The sequence below is a fragment of the Pollicipes pollicipes genome, unplaced genomic scaffold (genome assembly GCF_011947565.3).
Source record: "Pollicipes pollicipes isolate AB1234 unplaced genomic scaffold, Ppol_2.1 Scaffold_4881;HRSCAF=5763_pilon_pilon_pilon, whole genome shotgun sequence".
In the NCBI taxonomy this organism is placed as follows: Eukaryota; Metazoa; Arthropoda; class Thecostraca; order Pollicipedomorpha; family Pollicipedidae; genus Pollicipes; species Pollicipes pollicipes.
In genome coordinates this window covers 14,520,583-14,544,354 of record NW_023596576.1, presented here as the reverse complement: position 1 = coordinate 14,544,354, position 23,772 = coordinate 14,520,583, and the positions used below count along the sequence as shown (strand labels likewise).

General features: G+C 52.0%; 1 protein-coding gene across 1 annotated transcript; it reads left to right on the top strand.

The window, feature by feature from the left end:
* The first annotated feature begins 2,467 nt into the window (after window positions 1-2,467).
* Window positions 2,468-23,772, top strand: LOC119101402 (DET1- and DDB1-associated protein 1). The gene is made up of 4 exons (XM_037224737.1): window positions 2,468-2,731; window positions 9,541-9,685; window positions 23,091-23,152; window positions 23,601-23,772. Exons 1-4 carry the CDS (start codon window positions 2,672-2,674, stop codon window positions 23,703-23,705), a joined length of 372 nt encoding a protein of 123 aa, XP_037080632.1. The 5' UTR covers window positions 2,468-2,671; the 3' UTR covers window positions 23,706-23,772.

Sequence of the window (23,772 nt, the reverse complement as noted above, 5' to 3'; positions counted from 1 at the left end):
TAGGGCCCCCGATCAACGCAAGAGACCCTTTTATTTGGGGTCCAGTCCCCCCACCTGTTGAGCAAATCTTTCCTGGCCGACTCGAGGCACCTCAGTGACACATAATATCCTGTTGGGCACTGTGGGCCCCTGAACGAAGCAGGAGCCCGTTCCCCCATTGTTGGAAGGACCACGATCAAAGGAAATCGCGGGTCTGGTCTTGTCCCTGCTTGAAAAATGGGCTCACAGAGCTCAGACCGGCACCCAGTCGATTGTTCGATGTTGATGATCTCTGGCCGAAATACAGACGCGCTCCGTTTCAGTTTACCCCAATTAGTGCAAGAGGCTACTTTACTGACATTTGAGATCACGGCCATATGGGCGGAGTTCTTAATGTGACAAGCCGCCAGCGCTCTGAGCTCTTCAGCCTTGACATCGAGCCTTTGATCCTCGATCTCAAGAAACCCTTCGGCCCCACTTCAGGTCTCCTCAAAGTCCTCTCCCAGCCGACTCGGGGCCACTTGCCGCCACAGGATGCCTGTTAGGCACTGCGGCCCCTGACTGACCCAGGAGCCGCTCATTTTTTAGGGACCCCGAATATTGCAAATCGCGGTCCCTGGCCTGGTCCCTGCTTGAGAAATGGGTCTCAAGTGCTCAGACGGACATAAAGCTGACTTCTTGGCTTCGTGTCGAGGCCCATATAATAAGGATGGAGAGCCCTGATAAGAGAACCCTAATAAAGTATTCTGACAGACATTTCAGGCCACGGCACTACGAAGCAAGGGCGCCGGGACTGATTCCAATCGGGCCTTTATGTCTTTGGTGCCGAGAGGTCCTCCGGATCCTTTTCGGACCTCCTCAAACAAACCCCGTGGCCAACTAAGGACAACTAGCTGACACATGACGCCTTGTCATGTTCTGTGGGCCCCTGACCGACACAGGGGCCTAAACCACTGTTTCAGGGATCCAGACCAGTGCAAATCGTAGCCCCCGGCCTCGCTCCTGCTTGTAAAACGGGCACCCAGAGTCCAGACTGACAGGAAGCCAACTGTTCGGTGTCCGTGGTCGCTGGCCGACTTAGACACCCACATTGTCTCAAATGGTCCTCAAGCGGTGCAAAAGGATATCTGCATAATATTTCAGGTCACGACCCTGCGGGACACGATTCTTTATATAACTTACAGTCAATCGTTCGTGCCCTTATGCCCGCCAATGGGGCCTTTAATAGTTAGTATCGTTGGGCCACCGGGATCCCACTTCTGGCACCATCGAACACTGCCCTTGGTAGGCTCTGGACCCCTTGCGAGCATAGGTCCCTCTATCTGGCGATGTGGGTCCTTGACAAATACAGGAGCCCAGGCCCATACCGACTGTGCGGTAATGGTGGTGCCTGACTGACAGATGGGCCCCTATCGACGCAGGGATCCCCGATCGGCGTAAAGGGTTCGATGACCGTCATTTAAGTGCCCGTCCTCGCAGGCCGCGGTCCCTAGACAAGACCGCGACCAGACCTTCGTGCCCCTAGACCCTCTAATCGGGCCCGTCATCGTCGGACTTGGTAGGCCCTCCAGGCTTTTCTGGCCTCCTCGAACACCACCTCTGGCCGATTCGGGGCCCCTTGCCAATACAGGGCCCCTTAGCGGCTGTGGGGCCTGACAGACAGTGGGACCCAGACCAATGTAAATCGCTGGCTCCGGCTTTGTCGCTACTTGGGAAATGGGTCCTCAGACCCATACCGTCACGTAGCCGACTGTGCACTACCGGTGGTGTCTGACCGATAATGGGCCCTTATCGACTTAGTGGGCCATTGGTCAATGTTCAGGGCCCTCTGGCTGGCATTGGAGTGCCCCCTACCCCTGTGGACTGGGGCCCTGAATACAACCTCCGGATGGCCTTTCGGGCCCTTCATCGTAGGTCCCGATGGGGCCTAAAGGCGCCTCGTAACCTAAGGGAGGCACGTGCCCCCTGCGCCCCCTCTGCCTGCGATACTGTTGGAGGGGGGGGGGGGGGGGGGTTCAGATGAACATCGGGGGCTCAAGTCAGCTTTGGGAAGGGGGGACTGAGCCCCTGAAAGAATACAAAGTGACACCCCTGAGGACAAACGCCACTGAAGGCTGAATCGGGCTGTCTAGTCAATGCCGTGTGCCCGGTGATATCGCCAGATAGTGCGCCTGGCGTACGTGCCAGGGCGGAATGGTGGCTGGGCTGCATCTAAACTGTTTTTCCCTGCAAATTGTGAAACGCATATCAGGTTTCTTAGATCTAAACCACTACCTAGCCTTGTGGATGCAACAAACCTCCAAGTAATTTGTTTACGTTGATGGTGGATTTATAAAAATTTAACGAAGAAGCAGCATCAAACCACTCATCCAGTCGCCACTCAAATTGAGGGCTTCAAATTTAACTGCGCCTGAACTTGACTTTATCGTCAGTTCTTGCGCTGCTGCGACGATAAGGAATTTTCGTAGGCGTTACCGATGCTGTGGCGTCCTTGAGCGTCGCATATTATTTGGGGCCAGTTTCCTTCGTTTCCCGTCGGCGTGTATGCAACTAGTGCTATTCTGCGCCTCGCAATCAAATGTAACACTGAGTAGTTCCACTTAGTGAGCTTTCTTTCAATGTAGGCAGAGCTTCTTCGTGAAAGCAGCATATCTCATTTTCCGTGGCCTGACGAATAATATTGGCTTTTGTCATGACTGGAAAGAGCTCTGAAGAAGGCAGCAGTCCAGCCCGTTCCAGTGGATCAAATACGGTAAGATAATTTAATGGACCTAAGATGCATATTGGGGTTAATTATTCAGTATTTCAGGGGTGTAGGTATACATTCCTACCTAACATTAGAAAAAATCACACCATTTGTCGTGTTTAAGGCGGAACATGTCAAATAATCTTAAAACAGGTAGATGCATGCTCCTACCTTCAAACTTTATATTTATGATAGTAAGCTCCCGAGCGCCGTACGCACCCCACTGCCACGACTCCCCCAGGGCTGTTTCTGCGTTGCCATTGCATAATTACAATATTTCTGCTTTTCAAGAACCATAAAAAATGTATGGGACCAATGTAACAATAATAATGCATTGAAAACATTTCTTATCACGTCTAGGTACGTTTATGAAATGGACAGGCCAGAAAGTCCAGAACATAGCCTAAACTAAACTAGCCCGACCTTACCTAACTTAACCTAATGTAACCTAACCTAGCCTAGCCTAACAACTTAACCTAATGTAACCTAACCTAATGCAACCTAACCTAAACCTAAACCTAACCTAACCCCCACCCTATCCCTGCAACCCAGTGTCACATTGGCATCCATGTTCCATCCCATATATACGTACCGTATTAAGAAGTTTTGTTTAACTGCGTTATTCTCATTTTGCTTTTCATTCCCACGCAAAATGTCATATTTCCCCACCATGTTGACTAATCTACAAACAATATGGAAGACTGCTTGGACATGCAAGAAACACATTTTATTGAATTCTTGTTACCTTAGCCTCATACATTTTTATGGTTCTTAGTGTGCAGTAATGTTGTGATCACCCAGTAATGTTGCGATCATGTGTAGAAATGGCGCCAGGGTTGTGGTTGCTGCGTATTTGTGTTCAGATGTTTGATGGTAGTTATTTAAGTTCCAAGGTAAGAGCTTAGATGACCTGTTTTATGACTAATTGCAATATGATCTGCCTTAAAAACAATGATTGATGTACCATGCTCTTTCTTAATATGAGGTAGGAATGTATACCCTGACCATTTCAGGTAATGAAAAGGGCTTGTTAGCTCACAACAATTTTGCTGAGTTTTGCATGCCACCCTGTACTAAGTAAGGAAGACCAGATGTTTTTTCTGCAGCATATCTTAGCAAATGTGCTTAACCAAATATTCATTTCATGGTATTGGGATTTGTGGTTGGCTGCCTGCAAATTGAGGGATAGATGCATGGTCAGTTTGTATGCTGGCACCACAGAACCATACCCATGAATGTGCTGTTTGCTATGGTGCAGCCTAGTTTACACAATGTTTGAATAAATTTCACTACTGAAGGTCTGAACATTTTTCTACTCATCCACTCACATATGTGTCACAAGACTTCCTTAGCATGGGTAGTCTGAAGTGAGGTTATGGAGTGCAGATGCAAGTTGTCACATAGAGGTTATGCAGTTTGTTGTGATTGAAAGCATGCCTAAATTTCAGTTCACTTCACAATGTAGATGAATGACCTATATACCAGTTAATGGAACTGGCTCCAGAAACTGCCAGGGCACTGCTTGCAGACATGTTGGCTGTGGCCTATTTTCATTGCTTTTCTCACCAACTGCCAGTGGTATACTGCTAGTCATTTTGGGTCTGGGTGTGCTGTAGGCTCTCTGCCTATGCATGGCAAACTTAGAGAAGAGCTAATTTTGGTTGGATTCTGAACTTGTAGTGGTAGTAGTATTAGTAACTAGGGCTTTCATGCGGTTAGGTGCCCAAAAGCCCAGTTAGTACTACTTCTGCTACAATTTTGGCATCCATCAAGCATTAATAGGGCCATGGACTGCAGGACTTGAACTTAAAGTTTCTGGAGAGTGTTAGCAACCAGGCCATGATTAATGAATTCGCCAACAGCGATGTTCACCTTGTTATGCTTGATATGATCTCCAAATAGGTGCCTAAGGAAATATTCCACATTTATATGAGGTTTTTGACTGAAATAGCCACCTCAAAAACCATTTATTGCTGTTCACAATCCTGCCCTTTTTAAGACCCAGGTCCCTCTAGTTTCTGAGCCACATGCCCACAAAAGTTGGGAAAGATATGTCAGGAAGAGTATTTCAAAGTCATCTCAGTGCTCATGACATAATATCATTGAAATCCTGTGATTCTGTGAGCCATGCAGTGATCAAGGCTGAGAAGAGTAATATAACATATTGTTGCTGGTGCAATTTTTAGATGTAACATTATTTCTAGATGAAATGGCCTTCAATTGTCTCAATCAGTTTGTGCAAAGCATGATGATGTCATCAAGCCATTACACATTGAAAAACATGTTTATTAAACAGAGAATTGTGCCATCCAGAGCAGTGTCTTGCACTTGAGAATATGCCAATTGGTATAATTTAGCTTGTTTCATCATATCTGATGCTTGCTTCAATATCTCCATATGTGAAACATTCTCTTTAGACTCTACCACTGCAATAGCAGAAGTGCAGTGAAGGCTCTCATCATGTTAAAGCCCTGTAAACTTAAAATAGCTATGGCTGCTAATGCCTTTGCTGTTTGTTTGTACACATAATGCTAATGTCTTTGCTTTGCCGTATGTTTCTGAAGATAACTGTTCTGGTTGGGAGCCTGCAGCATATGAACCAAGATCAGCTACTTGTCCAGCTACTGACATGCTGAGTATCTAGTAGAAAATCACACCTTTTGAACCAGTGCAAGGAAATTAGAGAGTTAGTGTAAATGTTATGAACATGGGTGCATAATTTAGATTTCAGAACAGAGGCCAAGATTGTAGTCAAGGTAAGTTGAGGTATGTCATGGTAAAAAAGCTTATGCAAGGTGTGGACAGCATTTCATTTACTTCATGCATGGAATGTACCATTGATCTGCTGGTGGCAAACCAATAAGTCTTGTAAATGAAAACATGCTTGGGATAGCTGTGGTTAAAAACTCCATTGGTAGAATTTGGCAGAGGGGACCATGCCAGGTGGAAAAGTGGTCTGTTACTGAATAATTGAGGAAAGCTGGGCTTAGTGTTTGACTGAGGTCATCTAGAGATGTGGCTCTAGTCAGGCCTCGATCCTCTATAGGAATGCAGGGATAATTTACCTGCCATCATAGTCTGGCTTACATGTTGACTTTGATTTCAAGAAAGTGTAGCAAAAGGGGGCTAACAATGCTAGTGGGAGATGGGTTTGTTGCATACATTTCACTTGACATGTTGTTTCTTGACAGAACATTATGACCTTAACAGGATGTGGTATGCTGACCTTTCTGCTGCCAAGCTCATGTACCCATTTCTGTTCTCAGGTCTTGAAAGATTTTACATGCACTGCATTGCATTGTGTGCCGGTCTTTACCCTATGCTTTGCCACAAATCTTGAGTAATTTTTTGCTTACATTGATTGTCAGAATTGTGTACATGGGAGTAGTTGTGAAGACAGTCCCCTGCGAACTGGGGTACAGACGCATTTTCGCCACGGCTCAGAACAGGCTTATGAACACATTACTTAAAGAAAACCCCCTGGCATAATTTGTGAAATGCAAGGAAAGATAATGGCACGATCTCTGTCTGCATAGGTCGGCGGTTGAACTATTCCTACAGGCACTGGTCCCATTTTTTCTAGGAGGGGCGCCACCCTTTCATGCATATATATATATATATATATATATATATATATATATATATATATATCCTGCGATGTTGACGGCCTCGCCTCCTGGGCTTTCGTACAGCACTGGCCGTTCTGAAACGAGAGGACAGGCGGGAACGAACGCCACTGTGTGGCCTATGGGGTAGCCACTGACTGTCGATCCCACGTGGGTTGACTGCAGCGCTGTTGACGTGCCTGACGTCGACATCGCTAACGTTTTGTGAGCTTTCTTTAGCTGTCATACTGCAAGTTGTGTGTTCCTCACTGTATAACGTTTGTAACCGGAGGTTTTAGCACAGCAGACAAGGTGACAACATAAGGGCGACTCAGGACACGCTCAGACTGGGAGTGAAATGACCTCTGAAGCTGAAGCGCTTGTGAAACTGAAGTATAACAATACTGAAGTGGCCAGGTCTGGGTTGTCAAGCTACACTGGTGTTTGAACTGCTCGAGAAAATGATGATATAGTTGTCAGGCAGGTTCTTTTGTCACAGCTGAGGCAGGTGCCCCCACACCTCCTCATAATCTGCCATCCTGCCTGGCATTTCAATATGGGGTGCAGTTGGTGAAACTACTCCCTGATTTTCGCAAATGGTTGCAACTTCTCAGTGCAGATTTCAGGCTGAGTGAAAATCCCTTTGTGATATTGTGTTATGATGTTCACATGTGATTTAGTGATAATCATACTTCACAGACACTCATCATTTGACATGCACATGGTGTTTGCTCTTTTGTTTTCCGTGCATAAATGCACTGCAGCCAAAAAGGGAAAGTGGGCATTTTTGTGCAGCATATGGTATGGTTATAGCGTCCCACCAATGAGTATCCCTGCAGGATTCCAGCGATCAGCATATGGTGGCGCCACCTATACACGGTGGTTCGTTGGGCGACCCTCAGAGTGCAGCATTACTCGTTCCAGTGACGTGTCTTCTGGATCTTGTATACAATCATGAAGCATGAATGAAATTCAGGCATGCATACATATGTCTGAATTTCGAGTGTTTGGGGAATGTTTTGGGACCTGATTGAAGGGATGGGGAACCTCGTAATTGCCTCGCTCAATTTCCGTCTTGCCAACGCAGCTGTAACACACCGAAACTTACTTTGCTTATCATGGACGGCGAAACGCCGACATTTCCGCATTGCCACATATTCTAGTGTCCACAAATCATCTTAAGCCCGTACACGCTTAACCCGTGTTGGGTCGGTCGTCCAGTGGTGCCCAACTGCTTAGCGGTCCGATGACGCGTGCGTCGAGCCGGGTTTCCGGGCGCCGCCAGGCCGTCGTGCCTGGCTTCGTCGGATGCGCTGGGCGCTTGGATAAAAGCAGCAGGGGTGTCAAGTTCTATTTCATTCGGAAACGAGAAATAAAAGTCGAGGAGCTTCTAGGGATGCCACTCACCCGTAAAGGCACTGGTGGCTCAGACTGCTGTCAGTGCGAGGGGCAAGGGAAGGGTGGGACGGGGATCACAACCCCACGGCGCCATACCACCCCTGTAAGAAGCATGTGACAGATTGCTTTGCGGGCATGACTTTGGTATTATTCTCTCAATAGCAAGGCTTGTTACGAAGGGCCTGACGCCACCACCCCAGTGCAGCAAGTGGCAGGTGATCGCGTTACCCTTGCCGAAATTTTTGCGCTTAGTGTGTAATCTCATGACCTGTACCGAGCAGCCTTCCAGCCCTCGGCCACACACCGTCGTAGACGAATCACATAAGCGCGTTTCTGGGATGCAAGCCATTTGGCTGCTTTGCTAGTGGCGTAAGATGTGAGACACGGTATATTGTGTGTGTGGGGAGGGGGGGGGGGAAGAGTAACCCTATTTTCCAGCCAATGCTTTTGTGCACCGCTGTATAGGTAGTGCTTGCATCGCGAACAGTGACGTATGGGTGCCCGTGCCCCGCCCTCAGTTCCTCGATACATGTGCCCTATAGTGTCCGGGAGGCCGACACTTTACCACCATGAGTCACGGTGGCGGTTAATAAAAAAAAAGATAAAAAGCAGTGCACAGGGTGAAAGCATGCATAGGTCTATTTCGATGTTATATCGTTCAGCAATTCCAGAGAGGGCCTCCTATCGGTAACTGTATATATTTCGATGCGGTATGGAACATTTTATTTCGGCTGTCTCTGGGAGCACCCTTTTCACTAAACTGGCATTCACATTTTTCAAAAAGATTTAACCCGAGTCTTTTGAATGGATGGATTTCTGTGATCAAACCCCACGCTAAGCACCGCTTGTTGTATGAGCCCGACCCCTACCATCCGACGGGGTAATTCCGTGCCAACGGCAGGATTGGTGGCGAAAGTTTAACGTGCCGCAATGCTCGGCACGGTCCGTCCTGCCCTCTGACGTCAACTGACCTTTAGCGAGGTCGCTGCCGCCGGCCGCAGGCCACACATGTCAAGGACATTCGTATATATTCAAGAATACTGCACATAACTCCAACTGTTTGCGTGTTACTGTTAACGTAGCAGCTCAAATGTGAGCTGGTATAAATAAGTTGCCAGTTGTGGCAGGTAAATTACTTTATCACTCCCGATTACCTTATGAATTTTACGGTGTGCAAACACGTCCTGGTTTTCAAAAAAAATGTTTATGTGAAGAAAGTCGAGCTGTTTTTGCGTGCCATCATTATTGTTGGTAAATGCTGACACTCCACGCTTTGCCCCGAAGAAACAAAGCTGGTGTTATGGATAGCGTATTTGTACCACCATGATGTTCTTGCCAAAAATATATTACCCAAAGATGGACGAGCAGTACCCGTGCCCCCCCCCCCCCCCCTCCCCATCCCGTCTTGGTTCGATAATTATGTGTCAAATGCATAAACGCTACACTCTGCTCGAAGACATAAACGGAGCGGTATTGCGGTAGAAGACAGACATCCGAGATAATAGATATATGAAAGAAAGGCTCCTGGTTGGAATTACAACTGCAAAGTTGTCATGCCGAAATTACGATACAAATAATACTGCGCAAGTAATTACTCGTCCAGGCATGCATATGCGGAGTCCGTGCGGGCGACTTGGTGTGCAGGCGGGCGCGGCGCGGCGGGTCAGACGCCTGAGCCCGCGGCGCGGACACCCAGCCAGCCGCCCCGCCCCTCTCAAAGTCGCCGCTGCAGGGGTCGGCCGGGATCCCCTGTCATCGCCCTGCACAAACTTGGGAGATGAGATGTTCTGAACACGCGCTGTGACGTTCCAGAACCAGAATGTTCCAGACTTCCTGCGAGGCCTGCCCTGCCGCGACTCGAAGAACTTCTCCAAGTTCTCGGCCGACAGCGGGCCCAAGGCGTCGGGCAAGAAGGCGCCGATTTACATGCCGACTACCGACCATCCTTCCGCGCAAGGTCAGCCTCTCCTGCCCAGCAGCTGTCAGACCGGCCGAACGATTAACACGCCTTGTGTGGCCGGCTTTCATTACAACGCCTATCCGTCCTTTCGCATAGAGTTTTGTCAGGTGGGTACTTCCCACCGGCTGTCTTGACGGCCGCGGCCTCACCGCATTTGAGACGACGTTGGCCTATCCGCTCCGCCGCTGGTGTTGCCGCTGTGTCGGTCCGGGCCCCCTGCTGACTCGCCGCCTCCGCGGTCGCCGCTGATGAGACCCGTCGTGTCTGGCCGGGCCCCCTGCTGACACGCAGCTAGTATGACCCGCCGGGTCTGATGTGGCCCCTGCTGACCGGCCGCCTCCTTGGCCGCCGCTGGTGTGACCCGCCGGGTCTTGCCGGGCCCCTGCTGATCCACAGCTGGTGTAACCCGCCGGGTCTAGTCGGGCCCCTGCTGGCCGGCCGCCTCCTTGGCCGCCGCTGGTGTGACCCGCCGGGTCTGGCCGGCCCCCCTGCTGACCCGCCTCTGGTGTGACCCGCCGGGTCTGGCCGGGCCTCTCCGTGGCCGCCGCTGGTGTGACCCACCGGGCCTGGCCGGGCCCCTGCTGACCCGCCTCTGGTGTGACCCACCGTGCCTGGCCGGGCCCCTGCTGACCCGCCTCTGGTGTGCCCCACCGTGCCTGGTCGGGCCCCTGCTGACCCGCCTCTGGTGTGACCCGCCGGGCCTGGCCGGGCCCCTGCTGGCCCGCCTCTGGTGTGACCCACCGTGCCTGGCCGGGCCCCTGCTGACCCGTCGCCTCCGCGGCCGCCGGCGGGCGGTCAGCGGACGCCGACCCTGACATTTAGTCGTGCGGGGCGGCCGCGGCCGCTGTTATTGAATTGCTCGGCGGCAGCGGCAGCTGAGGCTCGGGAGTGGGTCGGCCCGGGGCTCGGCGGTGCGGTCATGAGATCGACCCGCCGTAGACGGACCGGCGGCGCGGCCGGATCACACACACTCACCCACACCCACACACGCACAGGCGGGGGCGCCTCCCTTACGTCTCCCACCTGCGGTGACATGCCAGCATGTTTGCTCATCTGGCCCTGGCGCATACCACGGCACTGTTCGAACGCATTGTTGGCCTCGACAAATGTCTGCATTTTCAGGCGCCAGTGTCGCTTGCGCATATCGACCAATTGTAAGGCAGCCTCGTAACTGATGAGAACTGTGGGCGTATCCATGAGGCTTTCGCTGGCGGTGTAGCCTCCTGATATAGTATTGACGAAAATAGAACAGCACGGCCCACGTACGTCACTCCAAGCATGCTACATCACCAAGTTAAGCAAATGTCATCGGAAATGAGCACGCCGTTGGCTTTTGGTCAGAGTTTAGCTACTTTGTGTAATTCTTGGCAGTGATGATATATTTCCCCCATTAGCCAGTTTCTCTAATCGGTCGATCGCCTGTGACGCGGCAGCCCAGGTTCAGACTACGAACGCGGCTAAATCGAGAGGTTTGGATTACACGTATTGAGCAAAAGCATAGGCAGAAAGTTCCCGGCGGCTTTCAGTGTTCACCACACCGAATGGGGAACTCTGAACGCATGTAACCAAACGTCGTTGCTCAAAAGGCTTGTCAAGCTACCCAAAATCTCAGGGTACGGGTTTTAAAGTTCCGAGACGACGTGTGTATGTTCACTCTCGGGAGGAATTACGGCTATGCAACAATGCTTGCATCCTGAGTTCCGCGCGCTGTCTTGCCGCAGCTAAAATGAATAAGTTATGATTTGTTGCCCCGCGCCGCATGACCGCGGATGAGGCGACCATGTGATCATCTAGTGGTGTGCACGTTTTCCGTCACGGCCTATTGCCAAGCTGTTCGTAAAACCAGCCACGAAAGCATAATTTCGGTTTGCCTTCATATATCATGCCATATCCGTGGGCAGGTATGCCATGGGCATACATAGGCAGGCAGGTATGCCATATCCGAGGTCGCAAGAGACCTTATATGCTGCGTTCTTCCGCATGCATCTTTCTTTCAGCCGATCGACACACGTCTGGCGAACCGTTATCCCACCTGGACGCGCTGTGCTCCTGGGGATGATCGAACTGACATAAACCTTAGACTAACACCACCAGTGCACGCTACCCCAAGGCCGTGCACACCACGCGATGATACGGCGGCATTCACCTGTTTGCGCATCTTGCCTTTCATAAACGGGACTTTCACGTAAACAATTTGTTTGTTTTACCTTTCTGCGACTTTATGGCGAACCTGATGTGTTTTTAAATGAGGGCGCGCGCAGGACTTTACCATTGGGGGTGGGGGGGGGGGGATGGTGAGGGACACAGCTGAAGACGAGAACCCAACTGAGTGTGTTGCAGGCGCGCGCGATTTCTTGTGTCGTAAAGCAGCATCGCATGCTCTCGATCTTTTTGCTGTTACGTTTTCGGGTCATGTTTTGCTGTCAAAATTTAGTCGCGAACGTATTAATATACGCCTAGATTTGGTAGGGTGGGGGGGGAGGGGGGGGGGGGGGCGTGCCGTCAGGAGCTACCATTTTCGTGCGCCCACAGCTAAGATCGAGGACGTTATGACGATGCACATGCCGCGGACCTCAGTCGGTGTCCCGGGTGTTCACTCTCAGATTTAAGAAGTGGTACGCTAACGACACTCACACGGATGGGGATCAGGGGACGCATATACCATTCTCGTGCGGTGTACGGACTGCCTTCTTGATGGTCGCGGGAATGTGCCGAATTATAGCGTAATATGATAGAGGCACCCATGCATGTAAGGTAAAGTTCGGCGTTATATTTTCCGACTGATTGCACCACGAAGAGGTCGTCGCATTTTGTTTGGTGTGTTCCAGCGTGAAGGGAGTACTGGCGTTTTGTTCAATGATTTTTTGGAAGGATTCTGGCGAAGAACATAAGAAAGTCATTCCAGCGACCCTTTCTAGTCACCAGTCTCCACCTGCTCTGTCCTTTCAGCTGTCAACATGTCTGATAAGTCTGTGCGAGTCCAGTTGCACCCTTAGGTGTAGGGTCTTCCGGGCAGCGCGTATGAAGCATTTGCCGTGAGCTCTCAACAGAGACTGTATCATGTACGCACTCTAATCTGCACGTGTCAGGTCATGCTTTTTCTGGTATTTTGTTTTATACGCCATATTATTTTTTGTTGTGGCATATTTTCTCTTATGTATTGTCATTTTGCGCCTCGTGCCGCCTTCTATGAAGGGTAAACGAAACCTGTTCCCGTTGATCATATCGAACTGTCTCACTAAGATGTTTTCTGTGGTACCCAATTATAAGTTTCTCACTAAGCGGCACTTTCACCTGGGTTTGAAATGAGAAGTCACTCTTCCGCAAGGCAATATTTTATCGGCCGATATAATGAATTAATCGTTCAGAACAGAAACGTAAATCTAAGTGACCGAAATCAAGGGAGAGATCAGGTTTTGGGGGTAGTTTAGGTTGATATTATCATCGGAGACCCCAACCGATTTTACAAAGCGGCACCCTGCCTGTAAGTGTTAAGTTGAGCGTGAGTTTTCAGGCGGCGGGAGTTATTTATGTATAAACCCAATGGCTGCACTCGATGTGATGCGACGAAAACGCGTCGAAGGGTCTTCACTGAAGCATGAAAAGCGATGGACATTGATAAACCACGCTCTCAATCAACCTCGGCGTTCGGCTCGGCCGTTGCACTCGACCGCAACGACTACGACCGCGCCATGCCCTCATTCAATTCGCAATGCCAGTAAAGAAGCGACGGCGCGTGACAAGCGGGATTGAAATACCGCGCGTTCGGGGGCCATTGGCACCGGATCGCCATCGCCTCATCGACGAACAATCGAGCGTCGTTGCCGGCAGATTGCGGCGGCCGGTCCCGGCGGCGTGACGAACGCGCTTTAATCAGGCCGCGGCAGCACATGGCCGAACGCGGCCGAGCGCGGCCGAACGCGGCCGAACGGGGTGGGCCGGCCGGTAGGGGCGGCGCGTGTGTGGCACCCGGCCGCGCTCACGATCGTCCATAGTCTTGGTAACGCAGATGGAACGGGCGGCCAGGGCGTCCCACGGTGGGCTGTGATTCGGGCCGGACGGGCCGCGCTGCTGCCGCCGACAGTCCGCGTGCAGAGGTGGCATGTGGGCGATCCATGAGAGCCCGCGTGCAGAGGTGGCGTGCGGGCGATCTGTGAGAGCCCACGTGCGGAGGTGGCGTGTGGGCGATCCGTGATGGCCCGCGTGCAGAGGTGGCGTGCGGGCGATTCGTGAGAGCCCGCGTGCAGAGGTGGCGTATGGGCGATCCGTGAGAGCCCGCGTGCAGAGGTGGCGTGCGGGCGATCCGTGAGAGCCCGCGTGCAGAGGTGGCGTGTGGGCGATCCGTGGGAGCCCGCGTGCAGAGACGGCTTATGGGTGATAAGCTCGCTGTGGACCGGCAGCAATCGGGGCCGTAGTTTTACGCAATGTCGGCCTGTCGTGCGTGGTGCCGGAGGGTCGTAAAATGTTGGCTCTGGGCGGGTGATCTGCAGATCACGATTGTGAGGGTTTGTGACCAGGCATTGTTGCGACCAGCTTGTACCGGTCTGCACCCACACCTTACGATGCGTTTTTCCCTTTAAGGTAATCGGTCGTATGGGGTCAGAGCAAACAAGAATCAACACCACCGAATGACTTTTGCGTCTGGCAAGAATATTGTAGGTCATGAGGTAGAGAGCTTTACGCGGGCGGATGTCCTGCGACATGTGTAAACCCGTTTGTCCGTAACCTGCGAGCGTTGAGGCATCGAAACGATCCGTCCGAATTTTGAAAATAACTTTCGAACCGGGCCAGATACGTTCGCTAGATCTTTAAAGCCTGACAGGCGATCTGTTTAGCACATTCTGGATGAAAAAAGTTGTCGACGCTAGGTCAAATTTTTGACTTGTTGCGTCGTTACATGTGGCTTGCACTGAAATTTTACCTCAACGTGTACTGGCCGTACGTTCCCTCCTCGCTTCGAGTTTCTCCGACGAAATTCACTGAACATTTTGGCCGTCTGCCGGCCGGGGTTAGTTGCCATCACGTGGTCACACCAGACCACAGAGGTCATGTGTTGTCGACTTATGAATGTCAAACCAAGCTCATTTGTTACACCCATTTGTGATGAGCAAGTCATGATAACTTAAGCGTTTCCAAGCCAGTTATTTGTGTGTGGCATGTGAACCGGAAAAAGCAAAATTCACGTTTGCTTAGATGACCTGAATGTAACCTGACACGATCTTGATCTAACCTTGGCTTGATTCTTGTGTTAACATTATGTCACTTGTTTGGAGTGCCAGAATTTACTCCTTTGTTTGGTGCTCGTTTAAAGTTGCATATATATATATATATATATATATATATATATATATATTATATATATATATATATTATCACAGTAGTCAAAGAGCCGTGAGGTCGTTCTGAGGTTGTATGATCTTAAAATATTATTTTTCACGATTTTCAGAATATATTTCGTGATGACGTCACAGGCCATGCAATTCAATCAGTAAGATAACAGAAGTCGACTCATTGATTGCCGGTGATGTTGATGGGTATGTCTGAAAATTAAACGTTCCGATCCGACGATTGGATCCACGGAACGGTTACTTCTCCTCCCCCCCCCCCGCTCGGGCGACCTGTGATGACCCCGTCGTGCTATGTATCGTTTTTAGTGACGTTCGTCTTGGATATTGGCCGTGCTATCACCTTGTGATTGGTCGTGTTGGGAACACGATTGGTCAGTAGCGGGGAATGATGGGGCGGAATGTCGCTGCGAACGCATGCATATATCATAAGCGCCATTTGTTCGAGCTGATGAGAACTACTCTTAAGCCAGGCGTAACATTGTCTGTTCGAAGTGGATTACTCAACTGCGTATAGGTGGACTGGGACCCAGAGCAGTGGGTAATGTTAGCGTTGTGTGTGTCGTGGCGTAAGAGACATTGTTGGCATACATGCCACACGCTGCATTGGTGTGTAACAAAAAGACAGGTGCCGTTGGCGCGGCGGGTCAAGGATTTGATTGGGCGGGTCGTTTGATGCCGCAGAGCAAGAGGTCCGTCACTTTTGTCACAAATGGATGCATAGATGAGTTATAAGTCACGCTATATTAGTTCTGCGGAAAGGGAGTAATTTGCACGGAGGACTCATTTAGACTCGCACTTATCGTTAAACATAATATGCGAGAAACTCATGAAATTCGTATTTGGCCCATGCTGAGTTGGCTCGAGCAGATGGCGTTTAGTTGAAGCATGAATTCCTTTTTATGAAACCACGTAGCGGTTATTTTGCAGTTTGACGTGGTGGTCGCACGAAAAGATGTTATCAAAATAATCCCGCTGGTCAAGCTTCCAGGGAGAACCGTCAGTCTTCTTCTCAGGGTGTGTTCAACATTTGTATGGAGTTTTGAACCAATATAAATGTCTTGAAGATCATTCGCTGCAGGTCACAGTGCTGATCCTAAAACTTAAGTCCTTCTAATTCCTTAGCTACACGCCCGCGGAGATGTGTATACTTTTTGGGGAGAATATTTTAATGTCACCTAGGCATCCATGACGCGATAATAACGTAATTCAAATCCTGTCATTGCATTAGCCACGCAGCAATCAATGCGAAGGCAGATGTGATTGTCGAGTCGTTCATATCTAGCGTTCGTTAGCACGATTTCCAGATGTTACGGCTGCCAGTCGGCTCTCGATGTGGTGCAAGGTCTGGTGACGTCATCAAACAGTGACGAATTGAGCAGGATATTTACTAAACAGAGAAGTCGTATTGTCTAGAGCAGTCTATTGCACTTGAAGTACACCAATAGTTATAAGTGAGCTTATCTCATCGTATCTGATGCTTACTTCATTATCTTCAAATGTGGACGTTCGCTTTATCTTTGAGATGACCGTAGCCGTGCTCTGCCCGTTCTTCTGGCGGCATGCTGTATTCTCTATCGCATGTATGTAAGCAGGTCTGAGTGAGTCCATTATCAACAGTATTGCGGTGTGGTCATGGTCTTCTTTCGGCTACATGCGGTAAATCCGTAATCGGGCAGCCATTGCTGACAATATGTATTCTCTTTGCAACGGCTCAACGGCCGAGCCCAGCCGCCGCCTGTAAAGCTACGATTAATGACAGAAGGGTCTTGACGTCATCATGACGTCAGCGCCTGCCGAAGACCGGCAATCGCAGATTTGTCACGGCTGCCGAGGCGCCTTCGGACACCGGCTTCTCGGCATTCCCCATCGGTTGTAATCATCTGTGGCTCTTCACCACAGATCAGGCTGGCGGCAGCACTTGGTGATCTGTTCCACCGTGATATTGCTCGTCACCTGTCTTCTAGTGGCGTGCATCGTGAGGGCGGTTGGAGTGGTGGACGCCACCGGGGGCGTCACTCAGCGTCCGGTGTCCGAACTGCGCCGCTCGAGCGCGCGAACGTTACCGGCGACGGCTATCGAACTTCGGCAACGTTTGGGTGCAGCTCTGGCTGATGCCGCGACACGCAGTCCCAGCCTGGCCGTCCCACCGTTCCCCTGGCGGTGCGCCCCACCGCCGCGGCTGATACCACCCCGTCACCCAACCCGGACCGCGGCCGTCCCACCGTCCCACGGGCTGTGCGCCCCATCACTGTGGCTGATTCCACGGCGTACATAGTCCTACCCGGGGTCGTCCCAACGTCCCATGGACTGTGCGCCCCACTGCTGTGGCTGATGCCACGCCGTCAACCAGCCCCAACCTGAGCTGTCCCACCATCCCACCGACTGTGCGCCCCACCTGCTGTGGCTGATACCGCGCCGTCACTCAGCCCTAACCGCGGGCGTCCCACCATCCCACCGACTGTGCGTCCCACCGCTGTGGCTGATGCCGCGCCGTCACTCAGCCGTAACCGGGGGCAGTCCCACGGGCTGTGCGCCCCGGCCGGCGCGCGCGCGCCCACGTCGGCGGCGCGACGGAGCTGCTGCCCCAGCCGGCCGTCATCGCTCGTCAGTGGGGGCGATCCGGCGGATCAGGCCCCAGAGCGCCTTCGGAGCCTGGCCGTGACCGATGCGGCCCCGCCGCGCGCCGATGCAAAGGAGCCGCCGCCGCCATCGATGGTAGTGGTCCCGGCGCGGCCGTAGCTCGTGTCGTCCTGCCAGAATGATGATCGGCACGGTACTTCTGCACACGGATGGCGGCAGTTTGTGCTGAAGGTCACGCGGTTCGTGCTGCTCCCGTGGGTCTGTATGATGGCCTTCTATTTTGGCGGTGCTTTAGCGATGTGCATCGAATGCATTTCTGTTTCCTTTTGTCGGCCCATTTATTCATCATTTGGGTGGAGTGGTAAGTTATGACGACGAATGATGCAGTTGTGAAGATGCTAATCACGTATAGGAATACCTTTTCCAAATCACGGCAAATTCTACGTTAATGTGGCAATTATTCACTGAGGTGCACACCTTAAAGTGATGCAGTGTCAGCACAACCTAGTAACGCCACATAACCTGTAACTCCGACCTCAAGGTCACTGAGAAGTAAAATCATGCATTGTTAGGGATTTATCTTTTGATAATGTAAGTGTGCCAAGTTTAGTCGAAATCGAAAGGATTGAATGGTCCTGTTGTTATAACAGGCCGATTTCGAGTCAGGGGCTTGTTGACTGTTATCATTTATTGATTGTGAGGCGACGTTGAATGTCGCAAGAGAGTGAACCAGCCGTCGAAATTTTGACCAAAGGTCAACGCGGGCCATAACCGAGCTCCAGCCCGGAACGCGTAGCTTGTCGGGCGTTGATTTGGTCTCCGTCCTCGCGCGCTTTGAGTGCCCTGGCGTTCAGCTCCTGTGCCGGCGGCGGTGACCGGGGCCACGCCCCCCCCCCCTTCCCCCCCCCCCCCCACTGTTGGGCCGGCGTGCGGTGTGGCATGACCGCACAAGGCACGGCCGGCCCCAGTTCAATAACATGAAAATTGGGTCTGGACGTGATGGCGCGGAACCAACTCGGCCTGGCGCGCCACAAACAGGTGCGTACGGCGGCGGCGCGCCGAGCCGCCGCCCGCGCCGCGCCAGCGGAGGGACGGACGGGGAGCTGGAGAAGATCTGCCCCCCCCCCCCCCCACTGACGGTCGGGGGCGGTGCGTGTGTCTGGGTGAGCGCGGGGCGTCTTCGATAGTCGCTTGGTCGGTCTTGGTAGGCTTGTGGCTGACGAAGACCACGGGCCGCTAGTGGATGGTGAACTTCTGATGAAAACTGGGGTTTGCTGGCCAGCATTTTGCTGATGTTACCGGTTGATGTGCATGGGCTGAAATAAACTCAAATCACCAAGAATTTGGTGCGTAGGGATCGCCACCATCAAATACCGTCACAGTGCGAGCCAGCGTTTGCGGTTATGGTCCGGGCAAGGTTTTTGTTTTTTTCGGCTGGAGCTGGGGCAGTGTAACTGTCCCCGCCGGAGCACGTAATGTTGTTATTGGATATCGGGCTATCCCTTTTCCTGTGGCATGGAAGAGCATCAACAGGATTTTAGACTGTGCTCTCTGAACAGGTCGGAATGTAGCATTCGGTGTGGTGACCTTTTTCGACCATCTTATTGCATATGCCCTCCAAATCACACGACACTGAGAGTGAAATTTAAGCGGAGTATGCCCTGGCACTTGATTTTATATATATATATATATATATATATATATATATATATATATATGTGTGTGTGTGTGTGTGTGTGTGTGTGTGTGTGTGTGTGTGTGTGTGTGTGTGTGTGTGTGTGTGTGTGTGTGTGTGTGTGTGTGTGTGTGTGTGTGTGTGTGCGTGTGCGTGTGCGTGTGCGTGTGCGTGTGCGTGTGTGTGTGTCGCTTGCTTCCACTTTTTGTTCTTTTACTTCTGTATGCTCGTTGATATGAAAAGTGCGTTTGGGTTTATGTCTTCCTCTGTAGCAATATCATTGTTTTAAGTTTTCATTTACTAGGTTTTTGGAAATCCAAAAGTCATGCTCCCAAACACTTTTTTTTTGTTCAAAAGATGTAACAAAATGGTGGGGATTGCTTTTCTGCTGGTATCGAACTCTATCATTAATTTCGGATGTGGTCATAATTAATAATTACGTTTCAGCGATTGCCCTTCGTTTTTTTTTTTTGCTTGCCGATGCAGTCCCTGGAATTTTGCATCGTTCCTTAGTGAAAAAGACCCAAGGTCTCTGTTGGAGACTACGGCGAAGGGTATCCGCCCATTATATGTTCAGATCGTAGCGGATATGCTCAATGTGCGGATCTCACATAGAACGTAAGTTATTTTGTGGGGTAAAATCGACTTTATTCCTGCGAGATAATCGAAGAGCATTGTATAATTTTAGGCGATAGTTTCTGGACCGCTTCGATAGTGCTTGAGGCTGGGTGATTTCCATTGGTTTTGGTTACACTTGCCCTCGTCATGATTTCCGTCGGTTTTGGGTACACTTGCGTCATAAATTCAGTGATACTCCGGGGATCTAGATTTCGACATGTGAAAAGCCCCCGTACGAGTCCAGACCTCCTGAGTCTTTCAGGGATATGATCATTTGGCATGACTTCGCTTGATGTGCACTGGTGAATACTGCTGAGATAGGAATTACAGGTGTTGATGTCATTGGCACAGTACCTATAGCAGGTCCCTATTGCAGCCTTCAGTGTCGAATATTCGGGGGCGGTTTGATTCTGAAAATCAGCTGTGTCCTGTCATAACCCGGCAACCTAACGAAGCTGTTAAAATGAGCCCTGGGCTAGTGCTTTGTTATCACTGCTGACCACGATGACAGGGGCTTTGATCCAAAGAATAACGTCAATGTCGACTGGTTATTCAGCAACTTTATCTTATACCGAGAAGTTTTCATGGGAGCGTCGGCTAGAGTGCTGGCATAGACGGAAATGTGACGTGAATTACAGCAGAAGGTGCCACTTGCATCTCGACATTTCCGGTGATGCGGGGCAAGCCGGTGGCTTGGCTTGCGAGCAACAGTTTTATGACTGCCAATATCGCCTCCGCCCAGCGGCATGAGCACGCCCTCCTGACGATTTATCATCGCCTTGGAGCTGGCTTGACGCCGCGGCGGGAACGAAATCGGCTTCAGCCATCCGTATGGGATTTTGACTTTATTGCCCGTGAGTGAAGCGCACGATCACGGTCGGCATCAGTTCTCGCGGCCGTTCCGCCGCTCTCGGCTGGGCGGCTATCGACCGCGCCGCGGCCGCGACGCTGCGCCACGAAAGTCGCACCCGCGGCGGGGATGTCGGCGCCGGCGGGATGTCGTCGACCCGTGGGCCGGGCTAAATTCGCGTTGCAAGTTGCAAAACACCGTCGCAGTTGAACGTCAGACGTTTGTTGCGACATCTTAAAGCTTCTTGTAGGGAGCATTATCACGATCATTGCAACGGATACTTCTGGTCTCTGATGGGACTCAAAACATCGGAGGAATTACGGATCGAATCAACAAAAAACATGCACGTATCTAAGAAATGGGGTGATTACACGTGCTGCAGTTTGACCCATTCCATCACATTCCGCCGCTTAGGGATTGGTACAGTCCTTTGTCGATTCTTCTTCAGTTGTGCTGGATAACATCGTACAGGTCTACGTTTAAACGTTTTGCCTTCACTTTCAAAGGTGAGTGAGACGATGGCTATCATGCCTAAATAAAACGGGACGACGTTGAAGATTGCCGCAAATTTGAAGGAGATCGTACGGGTAATACAAAATCTGGAGTAAAATGGCCGTTAGTTTTGGTCGCCACCGCATACTTCTGTGAAGGATTTGGGGTCATCTGAGCGCAGAGGATGTCAGGGTTTTGAGGTCACCTGAGGGCTGAGGACGATCCATGACCCTCCATGGCACTGAGGACCTGGTAAGGTGCGATGACTAAATGGCCACGCACCGTATCGCCCTTTGCGTCAGGCAGCGTCGGTGAACTGTGAAATGACTGCTCACGACACCGGGCGGTCCGGACATTCTGCCTGACCTAAGGGGACCTTGATCTCGGGTGACCTTCACATCGCATTGGCACTAATGGAATCCACCGATGCGCTGGGCGTGAACATTTGGTGCATTCGAAGCGGAAAATGTGCTGCAAAACAGAGATTGTTGACCTGTTCGCCATGCACACCTTTAACGAATGGGTCATGAGGGAGTGACTGGGCTTAGTGTAAAGCGGGAACTTGCGTAAAATTTCGAGAACGGAGGCAGTCAAACTTTTAAAACGCTGCGTCGCGCTGTTGGGAAGGTGGCTTCGAAGACCGCGGCGGGCTGCGTCAACACCCACGTCCTGACCGAGGCTAATCCGTAGCCAAGAGTGAACCAACTCCATGTGGTTGTGGCCACATGAAGGCCCTGTCTGTTGTGCCACGCCGCTCACATCCACCCACACGCGTCAACACACGGAGCCCGAAGCATAAGAGACGCCTTTGGGTGGCGCGGCGCCGCGCCGCGCGCTAGCGCCCTCCCGAGGCGTTGCATGTCAGGCCGGGCCGGGGGACGTGGCTGGCCGGTCGCATCGCGTGTCGGCCGGGCAAGCGCTGCTCCTCGTGGCGGCCGTGCGGAGGGCGGCGTGGTCACGCCGCGCCTGATCTGCAGTCTGAGCCGCCGCCGGGGGTGACCCCGTGCCCCGCCGTCAACAGCGGGTTCGCGTGGGCGGCGCCGGATATGCAGATGGCATGGAATTTCCGAGCTGTTACGCGCTAATGAGGTCGCGAAATCGCGCCCTGGACCTGGCGGCCAGCGGCTGACCGTGTGCTGCCTTGTCCTGCGGGTCGGGCTGCGCTGGCCTACCTGCGGCCAGCGGCTGACCGTGTGCTGCCTTGTCCTGCGAGCCAGGCTGCGCTGGTCTACCAGCGGCCAGCGGCTGACCGTGTGCTGCCTTGTCCTGCGGGTCGGGCTGCGCTGGCCTACCTGCGGCCAGCGGCTGACCGTGTGCTGCCTTGTCCTGCGAGCCAGGCTGCGCTGGTCTACCAGCGGCCAGCGGCTGACCGTGTGCTGCCTTGTCCTGCGAGCCGGGCTGGGCTGGTCTGCTCTGTCCAACGAGTGTTTCCTCACCAGTGCGGATCGCTATGGCACGGGCGTAGAGCCTCATTTGTTAGCGGCATGCTCACACGTGATGCCAAGGGTGCGTACGCACCCTCGTGTGGTGTTCATGCGCTGGTAGAGTATTCATGTGAACAGCTGAAGCAATCTCGTGTTTCGTAATGTTTGGGTCTCGTCCTCTTCTGCCTCACGTACAGCTTGTGCTCCGATCTGGCGTCCTTCCCCGGGAGTCCCGACGAAGCCCAGTGTGCCGCAGGACAGTGTGGCGTCGTCCGGGGCCTATTGCCCGCCAGCCGACCACTTTCCAGGCGCTTAGCGGAAGCGGGCAAAGTGTCGTTTCCATCCGTGGGGCTCGATTGTTCGTGATAAGGCACTGAGCGGCCGCTGACTTCCCGCCTTCTTCTTTTCTTTACAGTGATTGTGACCGAGAAAACAAACATTCTTCTGCGATACCTTCACTGGAGGTGGGAGAAAAAGGTGAGTGGGCGCTTCTGGATGTGGCGCACGGGTACGTGTTCATCGCTTGTTTTGAATCGTTGCTCGGCGAGCCGCTTTGGGAAGCCTCTACCTATGCATCGGGATCCTGTCGATCAATGATATTTACGTTTGGGGCTGCAGTCGCGGCCTTGCGCAAGAAATCGACGAGCGTATCAAACCAACTCGTTTTATTTCGTTTGTTTGCATAGTAAAATAATGGAAAAAGTTTGTGGGCCTGGCAGGCGGCTCTGGTACACCGGAGGGCGGGAGAAACGCGCTTGGCAAGGTTAAGTGCAACTCAGGCCGGGTCATTCATATTGTCATGTCCAGGAGCGTTGCCGGAAGCAATATGAAATGGGTCCGTTGATAAATCCACGCCCGCTGACCGCCACTGCCTGGCCGGGGCCCGGCCGCCGACACCCGCCTAATGCCAGCCGTCTGTCCGCAGCTGCAGGACCAGTCCAAGAAGCGCAGCGCCGGCAGTGCGGACGTGGACGAGGGCGCCTCGGCGCGGAAGCGGGCGCGCTCGGACCGGGCCGACACGTCGCCCTAGACGGCGTGGCGCCGGCTGTCGGCTGTGATGGCGCTGATCGCTGGCTGCCCGCCGGCGGACCGGGGCC

Coding starts and splice junctions, on each gene's coding strand:
- LOC119101402 (XM_037224737.1), top strand. CDS start 2,672: ATGACTGGAAAGAGCTCTGAAGAAGGCAGCAGTCCAGCCCGTTCCAGT. Junction 9,686..23,090: donor CGACCATCCTTCCGCGCAAG/GTCAGCCTCTCC, acceptor TTTTCTTTACAG/TGATTGTGACCGAGAAAACA. Junction 23,153..23,600: donor ACTGGAGGTGGGAGAAAAAG/GTGAGTGGGCGC, acceptor GTCTGTCCGCAG/CTGCAGGACCAGTCCAAGAA.